The sequence below is a fragment of the Echiichthys vipera genome (assembly GCF_963691815.1).
Source record: "Echiichthys vipera genome assembly, chromosome: 2".
Lineage (NCBI taxonomy): Eukaryota > Metazoa > Chordata > Actinopteri > Perciformes > Trachinidae > Echiichthys > Echiichthys vipera.
Window position 1 is genome coordinate 35,835,698 of NC_139827.1, and position 19,355 is coordinate 35,855,052.

A 19,355-nucleotide genomic window follows, 5' to 3' on the forward strand; every position below is an offset into this window, starting at 1 on the left:
GTCTCAGAGGCTCAACTGATTTTCAGAATGTAGACCATAGCTTTAATTTTCCCTCCATCATCGCTTTTGCCATTCTGCTCAGTCACGTAAAAATGGTCATTTATTTATTATTATTATTATTTATGTTCTGGTTGGTATTTTTCAGATTAAATCATTCCCTGTAACCATAGTCAGTAAATAAAATTACAAAATCCAAAGTCGTCTGTGATATCATTCTTTGCAGAACTGTGGTCAATGCTAATCGAGAATTAGCTCCTTCAGTTTATGAGATTGGACTTATAAAAACAAAAATTTTGGAGTTTCTTTCTAACTTCTACAGTTGGTAAAACTTCTGTAGAGTTTAGTCCATAGTCCTGTTTCAACTGGCAGTGGTTCCCCTTAACGAGTAATTAATTAACATAGAGTATCTTCTACAAGAGGCTTTTGTGCTGGGAAAATGTCTATTTCCTTAATCACTAAACTTTAAATAATTTCCCCCTGGGATTGTTAAACGGAGTATTTCTGATTCTGACTATGTTATTGGTGAACATTACTAGTTATTACAGTTATGAACAAATATATATTTAATTAATTTTCTATCTTGAAGCAGAGCCTTGAATGTGTCTTTGACTATATCCTTTTATATTTTTATAATAATAATAGAACAAATTACTATATAAGAATGGCTGTGTAATGTGAGAGGTAGCGCTTATCGTGATGAGCCCACAAACTTGACTCTCGGTAACTCCATTTTCAGCTGCAGTAGCTGTTTTCAGAGAAAAGGCACAGATACATTCACCGTACACTACTTGCCCAGCACCAAAACAGGTTTAAGTTAAGTTAGTTAGTGGCTAGCTGGTGAACATAGCACAGCATCAAAGACCTAAAGAAATACATCTTTCTCTCAGGAGTTAGGTGAGACGGCAGCAGAGGTCAAATGAGATTGAATGCTGAAATTGCAGCTTGTTTGCTAACAAGCTGGGCATATCAACTTTATAAAATGCTTATATGTCAATATTCAGGGTTTGTCTCTATGAATACATAAATCTTGAAAATTATTATTTCGCTTACCGTATTTTTCGGATTATAAGTCGGCGTTTTTCATAGTTTGGCCGGGGGTGCGACTTATACTCTGGAACGACTTATCTGTGAAATTATTAACACATTACCGTAAAATATCAAATAATAGCCCGGCTATTATTCATCTCAGTCACGTAAGAGACTAGGCGTATATCAGCAATCGTCACACACACACACGTAAACCAATCAAAATGCGGCAGGGGCGGGTCATGGCAGAAGTGCATTGTGAAATAAAGATGCTACCTGCTAATGCTTGAGCTAAGCGGCGCATTGTCTACCTTTGGAGTTGGCGGAGTTGTTCAGAAGTGACACAGAGGAAGAAGAGTTCATTGGATTTAGTGATTAGGAGTGACAGATTGTTTGGTAAACGTATAGCATGTAGCATATATGTTATAGTTATTTGAATGACTCTTACCGTAATATGTTACGTTAACATACCAGGCACGTTCTCAGTTCGTTGTTTATGCGTCATATAACGTACACTTATTCAGCCTGTTGTGTCAAGATCTGGCTCTGTCAGTGCCCTCCTCTCCTTCGTCTTGTGTGTGTTTGTCTCCCTCTGTCTGCGTTTCCCTGCATGTGCTTCCCCCTGTCTGTCTGTAGGTCCGGTAGGCGTTCCCGAAGGCTGCAGCCTGTTAGCTGATTACACCACCACCTTAAAAGCCTGAAGCTGGCAGGCATGCGGCGCCGGACCGTTGTCGACCCAACCTTGGTAAAACTATTCCCCCCGGACTGGCATCCCCTTTCTCGTTGTGATTATCACGCTCCCGGTAGTAAGTTTATCAATCGTGTTTGTTTTCTGTTTTTCTCCGTAGTTCCCGTGTTCCCGTTTCCCATCCGTCTCCTGATCTCCCGTCGTCTCCCCGTTCCTGTATTTCAGTGTTCGTTTAGTTAGTCTTGTGTTTGTATACCTGTAGTGTTTTTGCGTTTGTCCGTTTGTTATATTAAACGTTTATTTTGGAACTTTATTTTTGTCTGTGTCTGCATTGGGTCCACCTTCGTGTTATACCTGAACCGTTCATGCCATGTTGTTCTCTATTCTATTCTTATTTTAAATTGCCTTTCAAGATGAAATGTCTATTCTTGGTGTTGGATTTTATCAAATAAATTTCCCCCAAAAATGCGACTTATACTCGAGTGCGACTTATATATGTTTTTTTCCTTCTTTACTATGCATTTTAGGCTGGTGAGATTTATACTCCAGAGCGACTAATAATCCGAAAAATATGGTATATCACTTTAAAAAAGATGGTATTATGCAATAAACAAATTGCACGTAATCGCCTGTGCATGTACGTTGTAGGAGTGTTTGGTAGTGATGTCCAAATGAAGCATCATGAAGCATTGTCTTTATTTTCTCTGTTCACCAAAGGGTTGAAAACACATGAGCTCCATCTAGTGGACTCAACAAATACAACTAATGCTTCATAAAGTTAATTTGGACACCAAAGTGTACGGTTTAAACAGTATAGACAGTAGGACGATAGGATTTTGACTACAGTATGGATTTGGACTCTACCATGTAACCGGCAGAGAAGCTCTGACGTAACCACACAATGCTTGCGGTTCTCTGAGTGAATATGTACTGGCCCTTTAAGTAGAAGCCCATGTGAAAAAGTAATTCATGGCTCTAGTGGCCGATGTTGACTGCTGTCCTCTATCACATCTCAACTGTCCTAGTATTTAACGCGCAGGGAGGCGCGCAACCATAATGCTCCGCACGCTCCCGCAATTTCTGCCTTGCTCCTCTCATAAAAGGCGGCATCATGTGTTTGCGCGCCATTTCACTAGGATAGCTGGCATCAGCAGATCCTCGGACTTATTGTCTAGCTTAGTAGCCACACAGTACCGTGGTAACCGTGAATGCCAGTTGACAGCTGAACCTAACCACACACACACACACACACACACTTCAAGCACTTTAGCCAAAAGTCGGTGCGAACCCTGAATATTGTATTTACAGCTCTCTCCATTGCCATGGAGGCCCAAAAAATAAATGCGACTTTAAAGATTCATCACGACCAACATGATGGGATACAAGTGCACCGCTTACAGCTAAATTGTACTTACTCAGGTTGGAACTTGACATGGTTTTTATGGGGACAAACCTGTGGCATTATTATGTCTCCCTGTGTAGTCACATAAACACTGCTCGCACACAGATAGAGAATGGATTAAGAGAGATGGAGAGATTGAGTGAACAAATGAAAAAAAGAGTCAGTAGTAAATCTGTTTAACATAGATAGCGTGTACAGCCCAGAGTAAACCAACCTGACTCTAAGCCCTGTGTGTGTGTGTGTGTGTGTGTGTGTGTGTGTGTGTGTGTGTGTTTGTGGGTGGGTGGGCTGGGCGTTCTGAATCTCTCCTCCTGTCTATTTTTCTCCTCTCTTTCAGTGACGTTATGATGAAAGAAAGAAGGAAAATCTGTCACAAAACAATCAGCATTGTAAATGGTCGTATTATCATTATAATTGTTCTTTAAAAACAAATGCGCCTTCTGATAATGTATAGGTGGTTAAGCTAAAGTGTTCAGCTCTCATGATCTGATTCAGCCCCCTCTGTATGCAAATCAACACGTACATAATTTCTGTTTTTCATATTCAATTTTTCTTATTGTGATGTGTGTGAATATTGAGTTGTTACTCTCAAATAAATCATTATTACAGAAACGTGAGATGATCTGTGTGCCGATGGTCATAACGCTTCACTCTCACAACTGTGTGTGTGCAGATAGAAAGACGTTTTTAAAAAGGGTGGAGCAGGTTAGTTGGGAGAAGTCGAGGGAACTGGCTTACTGGAGGACAGGATGGAGTGGCAGGGCCTGGAATGAGACAAGAGTTAGCAATGCAAAGTAGTGAGTAGGCTGAATGAATGAATACTGAGTGATCAGGGAGGAGCAGGTTACACTCCAGATAACAAATCAACATGTAGAAAACACCGCCTCCTGACCAGTGTGGTCACATTGGTCCCCATATTTAAGATTAAACTTAAAACTTTCCTATTTGATAAAGCTTACAGCTAGGGCTTATGAGCCCTTAGCTATGCTATTATTGGCATTCAATTTCTCTTGGAGCCTGCATGTATGTCTAAGCTGATTTTGATTTGTGTGATGATGCTGCTATAGGCCTTTTCTGCCGGTGGATAATACTGTTCCTGACACTCTGAGCTCCTCTCCTCTCCTCTCTGTTTGTATCATTCATGTCTCATCAATGCATGTTACTAATTCAACTTCTTCCCCGGAGTTGTTTGTGCTTTGTTGTCTCGCAGGTCTCTGCTGATCATGGTGGTGCCTGCTGCCGTGGTCCTGCATGATGCTTTCTGCTGCTATTATTACTATTACTCATATATACTATCATTAGTCTTATAAATTATAAAATTTGTAGACATAAAAACATCAGTAATATATGTCGTATCACAGCTGTTATTGTCAGGTTTCCCGAAGTGACAGACAAGAACCCAATAGCACGAAACATAAAGCAGTTCAGGTGGAAGAACAGAGTTTAATTCGAAGCAGGGGTTACAAATCCAGCGGGAGCAGACAAAGGGGTAGTCAAGAATCCAAAAGGCAAGTCGAAACACGGACAGGCAGGATTAGTAACAGAAAAACAAAACGCTGGAGATCAAGGTGAACACACACTAGACAATCCGGCAGAGAACTGAGGGAAATGGGCCGGTACATTCTGAAGGGGCTGATTAGCTAATGAGGAGCAGGTGAGTGTGGGGGATGGGACAGGCCAGGTAATTACAATCAGCAGGTAGTGCAGAGCAGAGGGGAGTGGCAGAGTCTGAAATGACATGAGAGTTAGGAACAGGAAACACAGGAAACAGACAGATAAAAAAAACTAAGGCCTGGCTGAAGTTGTGACAGTTATTACCACTACTCATCATATCAGATCATATTTAATACTATAATTATTATCATTGTCATATTCTATCTGTTAGGACTAGGCGAAATGAGGACTCACGTGCATTCAGGGTACGATAAATGCAGGCTTTTTTCGGACAGACAAGGCTGTGGTAATAGCTGGAGGTACACGACGAGACGATATACTCTGTCACCAAGACAGGGGGTAGACGAGGACTATTTACACATGAGGGAGGATGACACAGGTGGACACAATCAGGTAATCAGGGAACACAGCAGACCGGTGACACAGGAGGAAGGGCAAGTGACCTGAAACGAGAGGAGGATTACTCTTTCAAAATAAAACATGAATTTCACCAGACAAAAAACCCAAGACACGTATCTGTCTGTTAAAGGGAAGGTTTTCATCGCCACTGTGTGCGCAAGATTGCTGCTCATGGGGGAATTGTTGGGCCTCTGTAAATCAGAAATAGGTCATAGAGTGTGGTCTATACCTACTCTATATGTAAGGTGTCCTGAGATAACTTTTGTTATAAATTTGCACTTTAAATAAAATTGAATTGAATTGGTTAGATAGCTATATTGGATGTAAGCCTACGTTCTTACTGCAGGGACTGACTTATCTGTTTCAGCTTCTTGAGCCTTATGTTGCCAGGTGGCTGTGGCTCAGAGGTAGTAACCCGAAAATGGCCTTACCCCGATTAAGGGAATAATCAGATTATTGAAGTTCCCCTTGTATACATAAGAGGGGGTTGAATGGGAAAATGACAGAGTAACTCTTCCTCTGGTACAGTAGGTGGAGCTCCACCAACTTACAGCTGGACTGAATACAGCTTTTTTCCCAGTTCTACTTTGTCAAAATCACAAATGGACGTTTTTGGACAGAATGAATTGGACAGAAATGGGTTGTCTTGGTAACGATGTTACTTGCCAAGTCCTCCCTTGGTTTAAAGGTAAAGCTCTATTGTTGCTGGTATTTACACGTTGTTTTTGGTGCTGTTGCTTCCTGGTTTATTCTATTTCCAGGTCAAAAGCCACAGCCGCGGAGTGGGGAGGGGGAGCGTATGCAGATGCGAAACCCAACAGTAACGCGAGAACGCTGTTTACATGCACGAAGTTCTCTAGGTTTGTTAACCAAGGTATGAGAACTCAGATTTTACCCGGGGTATGGTGTTTACATGCTGTTTGAGAAACCGAGGTATGCCCTTAACCCGAATATAATCTGGTTTTAAAAAAGCATGTAAATGCACTGGCTGTGAATGTGGTTTGTATGATTAGATTAAATGATGGACAGCTATCAGTATATATGTCTCTGTGAATGTGACAAGTGTAATGGTAAATGGCAAATGGACTTGCACTTTTATAGTATCTTTCTAGTCTTCTGACTACACAAGGCACTTTCACACTACTTGTCACGTTCACCAATTCACACAGAAATTCTACATACCTTCTAATCTAATCTAACCAATCATATTACATTCACACACCCATGCGCAGCACAGGGAGCAATCCTGGGTTCAGTGTCTTGCCCAAGGACACTTCGACATGCGGACAGGGGAATCTAGGGATCGAACCGCCGATCTCTCAAATGGAGGACGACCCACTCTATGACCAACGTTGGTCGTAGAGATGTAAAAAAATCCATTATATACATCATTCGCTGATAATATGTGTGTCAGCTGAAATGATATCTGGCTACATTTAAACTTCCTGTCATATCAGTAAAACATTCGAAAAGTGTTTATGTGTTGAGGTTAGCTGTGGATAGCTGAAAAGACAGATGGTGAGAAGAGAGAAAGGTCTTAATCCTCATGGGACATATGGCCAGTGAGCATACACATCTCTCAGTGCACAGTATATTCTGTGGATAAAAACCTCTGCTTTTATTCTGACCCCTCACTCTGCAAAGTCCTGCCTCGACTAGAAGACCCTTCATCTGACCCTGAAATTAGATATTAAAGTGTAATTCCGGCGTGAAATCATCTCATGGTCTTTTTCGGCTCTCCTGAAAATCTACGTTAATAGTTCATACACGAAAATATTTTCTCGATGGCTTATTTGATGTCCCAATTTGCCTAAAACAAACCTGGGATGATTTTAAACCAAAGGGGGGGGGGGGGGGGGGGGGGGGGGATGGGCTCACTGAGTGCATCACGGACTACATTAATTTTTGTGTGGACTGCAATGTCCCAGCTCGGACTGTAATCTCCTACACCAACAACAAACCCTGGATCACCAAGGACATTAAGGGCATCCTGAATCAAAAGAAGATGGCAACCGTGATGAGGTGAGGAGAGTGCAAGGGGTTATCAGACTAAAAATCAAGGAGGTTAAAGACAATTATAGGAGAAGCTGGAGAATAAACTTGAGCGAAACAACATGAGGGATGTGTGGAGTGGCATGAGAACCATCACCGGATGACTGGTAGCATGGGGTTGGAGGACCGTGTTGACCAGGCCAACGAACTGATCCTATTTTTCATTAGGTTTGATCCTGCGGCCCATCCCCCACATGACTCTGCTGCTCCTGGCCCCTCAACTACTGCCACTTTACCTCCCCCTACTCCTCCTCCTTACAGACCGTTTGTCTGCCCCTTACCGCCTCACTTCACACCTATCTATTCCACCCCTCCCCCTGCTCTACATCATGTCCTCCACAACCTGACGACCTCAGCCCTCCCCCAACAGACACCTCTACAGTGTCCTTCATGTCTGACCTGGTGAGAAGACTCCACTCTGGCAAAGCTGCAGGCTCCGATGGCGTATTTCCCAGGTTGCTTAAAGCCTGTGCCCCCCAGCTGTGTGGAGTACTGAGTCAAATCTTCTGCCTGAGTCTGCACCTCCAGAGGGTCCCTGTGCTGTGGAAGACATCCTGCCTCGTGCTTGTGCCAAAGACGCTGTGTCCCAGTGGCCCTCAGGACTACAGACCGATGGCCCTGACATCCTACATCATGAAGACCATGGAGAGACTCATCCTGGAGCAGCTAAGGCCTATGGTCAGGTTCTACACTGATCCACTACAGTTTGCTTACCAGCCCCGCCTGGGAGTTGAGGACTGCATCACCTACCTGCTGAACAGAGTCTACAGTCATCTGGACAAGCCTGCAAGCACTGTGAGAGTCATGTTCTTTGACTCCTCCAGTGCATTCAACACCATCCGTCTGGCTCTAGTGGGTGAGAAGATGGAGGTGGAGGTCCCCATCGTGTCTTGGATTGTGAATTACCTGATGGGCAGACCACAGTGTGTATGCCTACAGAACTGTGTGTCTGACAGGGTGGTCAGCAACACTGGGGCCCGACAGGGAACTGTCCTCTCTCTCTTTCTCTTCTCCCTCTTAACCTCAGACTTCAACTATTGTACTGAGTCCTGCCACTTTCAGAAGTTTTCTGATCACTCAGCAATAGTTGGCTGCATTGGACAGGGGGATGAATGTGAATACAGGACTGTTGTGGGAAACTTTGTCACTTGGAGTGAGCGGAATCATCTGCAGCTCAACGTGACTAAAACAAAGAAGCTCATAGTGGATCTGAGGAGGTGAAAACACCTGTGACCCCTGTCTCCATCCACGGGGTAACTGTGGACACTGTAGAGGAGTAGAAGTACCTGGGGGTGTACTTCAATATTTCAATTTCAATACTTCAATTGAACTGGACTAGAAACACAGAGGCTGTCTACAAAAAGGGCCAAAGTCGACTCTGCTTCCTGAAGAGGCTTAGTTCCTTTAACATCTGCCGGACGATGCTGAGGTTGTTTTATGAGTCTGTTGTGGCTAGTGCGATCTTCTTGGCTGTCACATGCTGGGGCAGTGGGCTGAAGGTCTCAGACACCAACAGACTAAACAAACTGATCAGGAGGGCCAGTGATGTCGTGGGGGAGGAGCTGGACACCCTGACAACCGTGGCAGAGAGGAGGATGCTGTCCAGGCACCAGTCTATCCTGGACAATGTCTCCCATCCTCTCTACGACACAGTGGCCCAGCAGAAGAGCACCTTCAGCAGAAGACTCCTCGCACCCAGATGGTCATTAAACTATACAATGCATCCCTAGGAGAGTTTGTCACCTCCTCTCTGTAATTCAGACTCACTATATCACTATGGGTTCTTGTACATATTTCTCTACTGTAAATATTAATTTTCTGTAAATTTAAATTAGAGGTTTTTTCTAATATATGTTTAGTCTGTATAATATTTGTTGTTTGTATATCTGAAGTTATGTAACAAAAATTAATATTAAAGTATTTCTTATTCGGATTCTGATTCTGATTCTGAATCTGATTCAGATTCTAAAGCCGCCCCATTGTATTGTGGGTAAAAACTCCTGATGCACCGCTATGAGCTGACATAAGGACTCGTTCCTTCTACCGGACTCCATTATTAGGGCCCGAGCACCGAGGAAGTCAGTGAGAAACCTATTGTAATTGGAAGGATTTTTCTTCTTCTTCTTCTTCTCATTATTATTATTATTATTATTATTGTTATTAGGGCCCGAGCAGTGACTAAGCCGGCGAGGACCCTATTGTAATTGGCATGATTATTATTATTATTTTTCCTCCTCTTAGATCGCATTTTTGAGGAACTAAACATGTATAACTTTTTGTTAAGCTCGATAGCGCCCCCTTGTATATTGCCAAAGTCCAGCCCCTCAATGCGCTTTCACCTACGAGTATGAAAATTGGTAGGCATGTGAAGAATGCAGCGACACACAAAGTATCTTCTTGGAGGTATGGCCTAAACACAACATGAAGTCCGCCATTTTGATTTTAACATGTCATTTTTGGACATTTTTTACAAGCTCAAGCTTACATTGTCCAAACTGCACCACATTTCCGAGAGATGATTAGAGTCGAGGCCTGAGGACAACTACATGCCAATATCGACTAACAGACACAGCGCCACCTACTGCCAACAGGAAATCTGACTTATATGACAAAATTAATCAGATTTACATGAAATTCACAATATCTAAAGCACACTGCCGCAAGTTCCTGCAACCAACCACCTCCACGACATGCACCAGGGGCGAGGGCCAGTTCAACACTGCTTGCAGCTTTAATTTTTATTATGTATTATTTAATTTTGACTGACATCAACAGAAAGAACACTCATTGCTGATTTCCTGTCAAGCCAAAAACATATATAAATATATAAAATATTTTAAATATGTTCTCATAGGTCTAAGCCAGAATACACACATTTCATGAACATCAAGGGACTTTATCCCAACCCTTTTGGCAGCGCTAAGCTCTTACAACACAGCTGACAAAGCTGACGCTATGTTAGCAAGACTCAAAGTCAACATTGTGCACGTTTGACAAACAGTAAATATAATCTGACAGTTATTTAACAACAAGGCAAGCTAGCTATTCAGCCATGTCATTGTCCCCAAATCATGATTCTCATAAGATTCTCACTTACACATGATAGATTCACCTCATGTCCTGATCGGTGGTGGAAAGTAACATTTACATAAAGTACTTTTACAATTTTGAGGTACTTGTACTTTACTTGAATATTTCCATTTTGTGCCACTTTATACTACTACATTTCAGAGGACATATTATACTTTTCACTCCACGACATTTATTTGGTTACTTAATTTACTAGTTACTTTACAGATTCAAATTATTAATACAAAATATGATCAAAAAATGAAACAACATTTATTGTTAATACATGTAATAAATGAATTAAATATAATAATATCATATTCTGAAATGGGCCATTCTGCATAATGACTACTTATACCTTTGTACATTTTAAGGCTGATTGAAGTCATAATTAGGGATGCTCGATATTGGCTTTTCTGCCGATATCCGATATCCGATATTGTCCAACCCTTAATTTCCGATACCGATATCACCCGATATCGATATCACCCGATACCGATATCACCTGATGCCGATATATGCAGCCTTTTTACACCAAAATTCATCACATATCACCTATTATGGAATTAACACATTATGCCTAATTTTATTGTGATGCCCCACTGGATGCATACATAAATGCAACACGGCTTTTCAAATGTAAACACAGTCTGTACAAAATAAGTTATTGAAAAAAGTGCCATTCATTTAATTGTTTGTGTTTTTAGAGAGAATATTTTGCCTCAAACAACACTACAGACAACATCACAACAAGGAAGATGCATATCTTCAGTCCAGAGTAGTAAACAAACTTAGTTTTCTTTTTCCAGACTGAGTAACCGGCCGTAACTTGACAAATAATACAATCAATAAATCAGCAGTCAAGCTCAACATGCTAACCTGTATTGGATCTAATGGATACAGCACCAGAAATTAGCTTCTCGACGTGACGGTAAACAACGCTGTACAGTTCGGGTCAGCACTGGTCTGAGAAATACTTGCGACTGGGCGTTAAACAGACATAACGGGGCTCGAGGAACTCCACACGTTTGGTGAATCCGGCATCCTGAACGATAGAAAAAGTCTGTTTCTCGGTGTCGGCTGTTGCTTCTTTTCATCACTTTGCTGCACAGATGTAGCGTTTAACTCCGCATGATTCTTCTTGAGGTGGGTGATCAAATGTGATGTATTAAAGGAAGACGCCTTGTTTCCTCCTCTCATAACCAACGCCTTGCAGTCATTGCAAAGCGCACATTTACTGTTAATAGGTGACACTTGGAAATACTTCCAAACCACGGACATCTCATGCACCGGGAGAGCTGAAGCTTGTTAGCCACGGTTAGCAACCTACGAGTGAAGCGTGTTGTTGTTATACGTCATCAAGCACGCGCCTGTAAACGGCCCGTGTTGCATTCAGGTACACTCGGAAATGCTGAAGCCTACGGCCCGTGTTGCATTCAGGTACACTCGGAAATGCTGAAGCCTACAGAACTAACATCGGTTGTAAAAACCCGATACCGATAATTCCCGATATTACATTTTTAACTCAATATCGGCCGATAATATCGGTGGGCCGATATTATCGGACATCCCTAGTCATAATCCATAACATTTGAGATATCTTGTTTCTAACATCCTCTGTGGCAGTAAGATGTAACTGCAGGTGAGTCTGTTCTTTCAGAGCCTCCATCTTGCCACGTGCACAGTCACTATGTGTGTTGACTTTTTGTTTTGCTCTTTTTTAAACTTTATTGAAACACATTCACCTCTCTACTTCCAGTCCGTCCCCTATATGTTCCCCTCTTAAAGTCATACACACACACACACACCCACACACACACACACGTTCCTATTACACTTCTGCCCTTACTACAAGCTAAGCTCTGCTAAGCTCTGAAATGTATGTGTCTGTGTGTTGTTGGAGCAGCTACAATGTTAGAATAAAACTGAGTGATCTGAAATACGGTCAGAAAACACCACCTGCACCAGTCCAAATATGATGCTTTGATCAAACTCTTGCAATTTAAGTGAATTAAAACAACATTACAGGCTCCATCATCCCGTGGTGTTGAGAGGATGACACACTGAAGGAAAACACTCAGTAAAATAATAAAAACATTTAAAAGATAAAGAAAATAAGATGTTAGCTTGTTGTGGTGCTGAAAAATTTCACTGGAAGTTGATGTCCATTTACACTTTTTGTATAGACACCCTGCAGACAATCAGAATGGAGAATTCAGACAAACTTCATGATTAAAAAAAAATAAATCACAAGGCTGGCTCACTGTTGTTGTGAAAAATTAATTCCAGTCTGATTAATAATAAAAGTCCAATGAAACCAATATTATAAATTCTGAAATTTGTCAGGACAGTTGCTTGGCAGGCAAACACATACACATACACACACACACACACACACACACACGGCATACGGCATATCTGTCATAACAACTCCCAGTGGTGCTGAAAGCACTTAGACCTTGTCGCTTCCATCATCCATCCACTTGTCCATCCATCCATCTTTAGAGAAGGCTTGACTGATCTCTACCAGTTCTGCTCTGCTTGCGACTACGACTCAAAGTGAAGTGGTGTTGGTGTATAGTGAAACATCACAAATGGCTTCAATCATTACTAGATGAGAAACACAGAAATGTGTAGTTCTATCTATCAACCAAATGTGTCAACCAGTTTTGGTTTAAGAAGGCAATAGCAACCATTTCTTGCTTTGAGCCAACAAGACCAGCCACATGTCTCCACAGGAGGTGTGGCATGAGTAGCACATTAGTACAGCAGCAGCAGCAGCAGCAGCTTCAAAGGTCTGTGGGTGTCTACAAAGGATAGAAGAGAGTAGCACATGAGGCCATGCCCCCATTCCGGTGAAAACGAACTGCCTGCTTTGACTGGTGGTAAATACAAAACCCACCGTAATCTGTCCTGATTTCGCATATTTTACGTTAACCAACCTACCATTTTACGTTGACCAACGTTAGTCAGGCAGACAGATATATTACGCTGTTGCCGAGCGATGATCGGCGTTATATGGATAAAATCAAAGAGTTAGGGAATGTTGGTCCAGTTTACTGGCTGAGAAGTGGGTAAAGGAGCCCACTGAGCAGCCAGAGGTGACATCCCCACACATTTATTCTACCTCACTGAATCACCAGGTAATGCAGGCCTATGACAACGATCCCTTGCTCTGTCCTTAATATCTCGTCGTTTTAGTTTAGCTCTGTAAAACAAAACAAACAGCCAAGGCTTTGTCCACCTAAGGTTAAATGAGGGTGAAAATGTACTCCTATGTTCACCTGTATCAGTATGCTTACACGTCACTCATTTCAATCGTTCCGATCATGAGTGCAATTGTTAAAACGATAGAAGGGAATTTACTGTCACTCTTGTCAAACTTGTAGGTATGAGAAGATGTTTGAGGTGGAATAGTTTGATTCAGGACTCTGATGTAGGAACATAAACCTGAGCTTGTATCAGCAGCAGCCGTATGCTTTTGGCTACGGTTAAGTCTAACATATTAGCAACCTCCGCCAATGCGTTATGGGTAGCCGCTGTGATCAGGCTGTTTTCATGGTAAATCGGCCCACACAATATAACCCCCATCACAGCAAATGGAGTTGTTAGAGGAAAAATAATTTAGCAGTTTACCTGTCCAAGAGAAGAACAGCGAGCTCCGAGTCCAAGTTCAAACCAATGTTATGCCCAACTTCTCTCCACCTTTGAAAAGGAACGCCAATATTGATATGTCTTAATAAGTCTTTCGTCACAGAGTAGATTCTTTACAGGCTGAAAACAGAGCCTAGGAGAGACACTCTTCATTTACATTGTCCCTAAGGTTATTATGGAAGTTTTTGCCTGATACTGCCAAAAATAAGCTGCCTACTGAGCATGTAAAAGTGAGTCAAGTTGAATGCTTTTACTTTCATGCCTGAAAATAGGACCAAATCTGCATCACTTTCAATTTTGGGACATTTTTTACTAATTTAATCGCTACATACCCTGAACCCATATAAATCTTGATCTAGTTCTCTGTCTTCGTGTCTGTGTGTATGCATAGTATTGATGTACAAAGCAGCTTGTGTGCAGCCTGAACTGACTTCATGTCACTTCAAAGTATTTGCTGTCAGAGTCACTTAATATCTTCACTGAACTGCTATTCATGTCTGCTGGTCTGTCTCTTCTGATTTCTATCTCTGTCTGCCTCCCTCTGTCATCATCTCTTCCTGTCAGCGCATCATCCTGTCTGGCCACAGTTTAAAGCTTGTCTTCCCCTCTGGTAGGTGCCAATAATGAGTGCTTCTGACCATATCCTTAATAAAAAGCTTTTAGTTGGTCAATTATAATACTAATTAATCAATGCAAGTAGTGTAGAACAGGCTCTCGCATCCATGCAGCCTCAGGGAGAGGCCAGAGAACAAACTAATTGTATGCCATGTTGCTCTGTATCATGTGTAGACCACGACAATGTAAATTGCATGTAAATCAGATGATCTTTCTCCCCTAAGGCTGACTTCCTGTTCTCAGTCGATGGTGCTACGAGAATGATACATTATGGGCATGTACTGTAGATCTATTCATTTAAGGGCTAGACTGTGACCCTACATGTGGAATTTGGGGCAGAATGGTAAAGCTGAGTTAGAGTCAAATACTGCGTGTCTTCCCAGTGCCCGGGAAAAGATTTTTTTTCATAGCGCGTAGTGTTTGAAGATTTAACCTGGCATTCAGTAGGCCCAGAGGTCCGAGGTTATCTTCAAATGTTGCATTGTATAATTCGTCCTTTCTGCCTGAGGCCATCAGGCTTTATAACACACATGTAGCCTCCCGACCTGTGCATTCCGGGCTGACCATATTTGTAATGAATAAATGTTGTGTGTGTGCCTAGGGTATTTATTCTGTCTATTTTTGTATATATTGTGTTTTTGCCTTTATTGTTATGTGGTGCTAGGACAACCAAATTCCCCTCCTCAGGGAATTAATAAAGTCAATTCAAATCAATTCAAGTGGTGATACGCAATACGTGTAGCATGTGATGCCAAAATGAAGTTTCATGAACCATTGTTATTATTGTTATCATGAACCATATTTTCTGAGTCTACTAGATGGAGCTCTCTGTTCACCAAAGGGTGGAAAACACACTAAATCACCATTCTCTAGGCGTGTTTCCATTAGGGTAAAATGTGACTGCTCACAAAGTTTCAGTCCATGTCCTCTCAAATGGCCGTTCACTCGCCGTTATTCCATTACAAAAAAAAGGCCCCAGAGGGGTTTAGAGACTCTGGAAGTGACGTATCACTCTGAAAGGGTTTGGATCACCAGTGATCAGCTGATCAGTGATACGGTGACGCACCGCTCTTTGTCAAAGTGAGAAATACAGAATAGTTTGATTTAAGGTGGTCCGTATGATTCACAACGTCAACTTATGTACGAGTAACTTGAAAGAAAACACCCCACCTAAATTTTCAAGGCGGTGTGAGAGTGTTTGTTGACAGACAGGTGTTCAACCCGCTGCAGTGCGGTATGTGTGTGTGTGTGTGTGTGTGTGTGTGTGTGAGAGAGAGAGAGAGAGAGAGAGAGAGAGAGAAGAGAGGGAGGGAGGGAGAGAGAGAGCAGGGTCCACAGGTCAGAATCCAACCCGGCCGCTGCAGCACTCATTTTAACAAGCCCGTGCAAAGATGTGCGTGCACAGATCATTTTCTGTGCTGTGTTCTTCTACACCACTGGATAAAAGTTTCTGCTCTACTTCACAGTGTTGTTGTGGCGTCTGTACGACCACACGTCACATCCCGCTAAGAGCTACATCCAATCAGCAATCGGATAATGCCCAGGGGAGAAAAAAGGCCTTGCTCTCCCACAGGGTAAAAAAAACAGCCGCTCAAACGCCTGCTTGAGCGACATATTAGGGGCGTTTCGGCGAGACAGACCAGCCTCATTCAGGGTAGTTGACCCTAGGGAAACGCACTTATTGAGCCTTTTTAAAAAAAAAAAAAACAAGAACTCCGTCTAGTGGGCTCAACAAATACAACTAATCTTTCATGAAGCTTCATTTGGACATCAGTCCTTGTAGCATTATTACAAGAGAAGAGACGGAAAAAAAGAGAAGAGAAGAGACCAAGCACATTTCCCCTAAACTCATGACCACATACACATTCATACCCATGAATCGTTAAAATATTTAATAAAAATACTCTCAAAATAAGAAAAGGGCATGAAACATGACAGTTATTGCAGTTCACTATTGCACTGAGTCCGGGGGAGGTGCTGGTGCTATGATTTCTGCAGCCTGTCCACAGTTCTGTGGAAAAAGCTGTTCTGCAGCCTGTTTGTACATGTGCTGGGGGTTCTCAGTCTGCCTAAGGAGAGGGTGGTGAGGAGGGGGTTTCTTGGGTGTGAGGGGTTCTGCAGGATGTTTGTGTCCCGTGTGAGGAGACGGCTTGAACGGATTTCACTCAAGTTGGAGAGGGAGGATCTGACAATCCTCTCAGCAATCTTCACAACCCGCTGCAGGTCTTCTTTGTCTGCAGAAGTGCAGCAGAAGTGCGACACAGTGCAACAATAAATCAGAATATATTCTATTGTGCAGCGGTAGAAGCTGATGGGGCCGCCTTGGGGGACACCGGTGCAGAGAGTGATGGGGGAACCCTGACGAGCTGGGGTCTGTTGGTGAGAAAGTGATTAATCCAGTAACAGAAAAGGGCTCCCAGACCCAGTGTTTGCAGTTTGTTGATCTGTTTTATTGGGTTGATGGAGTTGAATGCAGAGCTATAATCCACAAAGCTAAATCGAGGCTCTGATAAGTGCTGGTAACTGGACGTCTCCTTGATAAAAAAGCAGAATATCAACTCATAATCAAGCAGTCGGATGTGTGTAGTGGTCTGTATGATAATTCTGTAGCAGCCTGGTGATGTTTGCAGGCAATTTAATGACAGTGAACCCAGTGAGAGGATCACTGCAATGATGGTGAGGCACAGGTCTGTGGTGCACACTGACACTGGAAGAATTCAGAAGCAATTTCATAAAAAATATGAACTATTTATGCTAAGCTAATGTTATCAAGTGTGTTTTCTTGTTGTACTATGTTCATTGTGGCAGGCAGCTGCTGTCTCCTCTACCCGGAAATGCTTCACGGTGCAAATTTTTTTAGTGGTATGGAGTAATGGAACGTATCAGCCTACTTTCACTATCGAACTTCAATGCCTGTGTACATTATCATTATCAACTGGTAACCGTTTCAACGTTAATGGGAACTAGGGAGTCTGTGGTGTCACTGGTATCCCTGAGCTCCTCCAAAACCTCTCCAAGTGGCCAAACACTATTCCATTATGTAGGCAGCAACCCAACAAAAAAAAAGTATACATATTGGCTTCTGGCCCATAGAGGGCGCTAAGGCACCGCTCCTTCTGCTCTACATTAATTCATTTTATTCATATATTATTTTCATCCTATGATTGGTAGTAGTTTGTAATGCATTTTCTGCCAAAAAATAAACTAAAAACAATGACTTCATTGAAATATTTATCTTATCTCCGACTTTTATGGTTGCAAATGTACGGGGCTCGGGCAAGATTTACGGCAATATGCGAAGAGCCCATCACTTCCACAAACAAACTCATTAACAGGTTGCGCATGCAGCTTGCTCAGTCAATGAGACAAATACATGGGACCTCGGGGCGTTATCTTTATCGTTTTTGATGGGTGACTGACACACATGACCAGCAACTGAAAATGAGAGCTGTGGTGGGAAGGGCCACAACATGGAGCTGACCGGTGTTCTCTACTGTCAGACAAACTTGGTAAACAACTAATACAATTGATCATTTACCAAGAGGTTTGTAAAAACTTCACAGCTTACTGCTTGTTGTGATGCTCAGGAACTACCCAGCTTTCCTTTCCTCCTTTTCCAGATCAAAGGAACAAATCAAGCCTGGATAAATACTGGAGCAAATTACCTAAAGAACCTCTCTGAAAAAAAGGAGATCCCTCATTGAAAATTCAATAAAATAATAAAATAAAATACTTTGCAAAATAAAACATCTGAAAGAAAACAAAGTATGTTTAGTTATGTAGCTATGGTCATTTCAGTAGCAAAAATGTGTCAATCATCATCATAAAATGATGTCTTTGAGTTTATTAATGGAACCAAACAGGGACAATATCAACTGTGTCTGTCTTTATCATGTTGACACACAATCTTCTTCACAGGTTATATTTTTTCTGAGAGAAATTCCGCTTTATTTATGACAAAGCTCCCCTGAAATAAATTACACCAGCGGCCACTGATTATACCCAACAACACTGCAGGAAGAAGAGAAAATATTTTTTGGGTCAGAAGCAGTTTTGTTCCTGTTTGTCACACAAAGTTAGCAGGCACTTAGTAATCACCAACCATGACATTACTCACAACTGGGATTTACTTAAAAAATCCCTTTTGATTATTTTGATCTGTTGACATTTCTGAAAGATAGGGAGTCACCATGTTTTCTCAACGGTGGATTATTTCATGCATATCCCATTGGCAGGACTAGTGTCTCTCCACTGAAAAGCCGCTGGCCCTCACTTCTCCACATTTGGCTGAGGTATACGTCAGCCAAATGGACGTGAGGCAGAGTCAAAGTCTGACAAGATTCCGACTCTAATAGGTGAGGACGATTGGATCAAGTTGAGAGAACGGACCCTGATGGAGAGGCTATGTCCATTTTTTTCTACAGTCTATGGTTAAGAAGCTGTAACATTTAGAATATTGTATAAGAAGGCCGTTTCATCATTTTAAAACTAGGTTTATGTAAAACATTTATATAAAGTTTGTCTGCCTTTATGCAAATTTAGAAAATTGTTGTAATCTAGGATCTGTTACTTACCATTGTGGTTTCAGCAATGGAGCCAAAGCTGTTGATGAAAATGTTACATGAAACGTTGACTGGAGGACCTGAGAGAGAGAGATAGAATGGAAATAATATTAACAACTGTTGCATGGTTGCCATTAAATAGCCTCACACAAGAGCTTTGGGGAGACAGTATGTGAAGTGACAGCACCAGCTCCTTATTCTTTAAATACAATAG

The 19,355-nt window shown here is 42.0% G+C and overlaps 1 protein-coding gene across 1 annotated transcript in view; it reads right to left on the bottom strand.

Annotated features, from left to right (window-relative positions):
- LOC310962402 (glycine receptor subunit alpha-3-like) overlaps window positions 1-19,355 on the bottom strand; it is a gene marked incomplete at both ends in the record, with an annotated part of 105,170 nt that overhangs the window by 39,411 nt on the left and 46,404 nt on the right. The window contains one exon of the mRNA XM_083934866.1: window positions 19,154-19,221. Coding sequence (XP_083790992.1) covers window positions 19,154-19,221 — 68 coding nt within the window. The remainder of the gene's footprint in view (window positions 1-19,153; window positions 19,222-19,355) is intronic.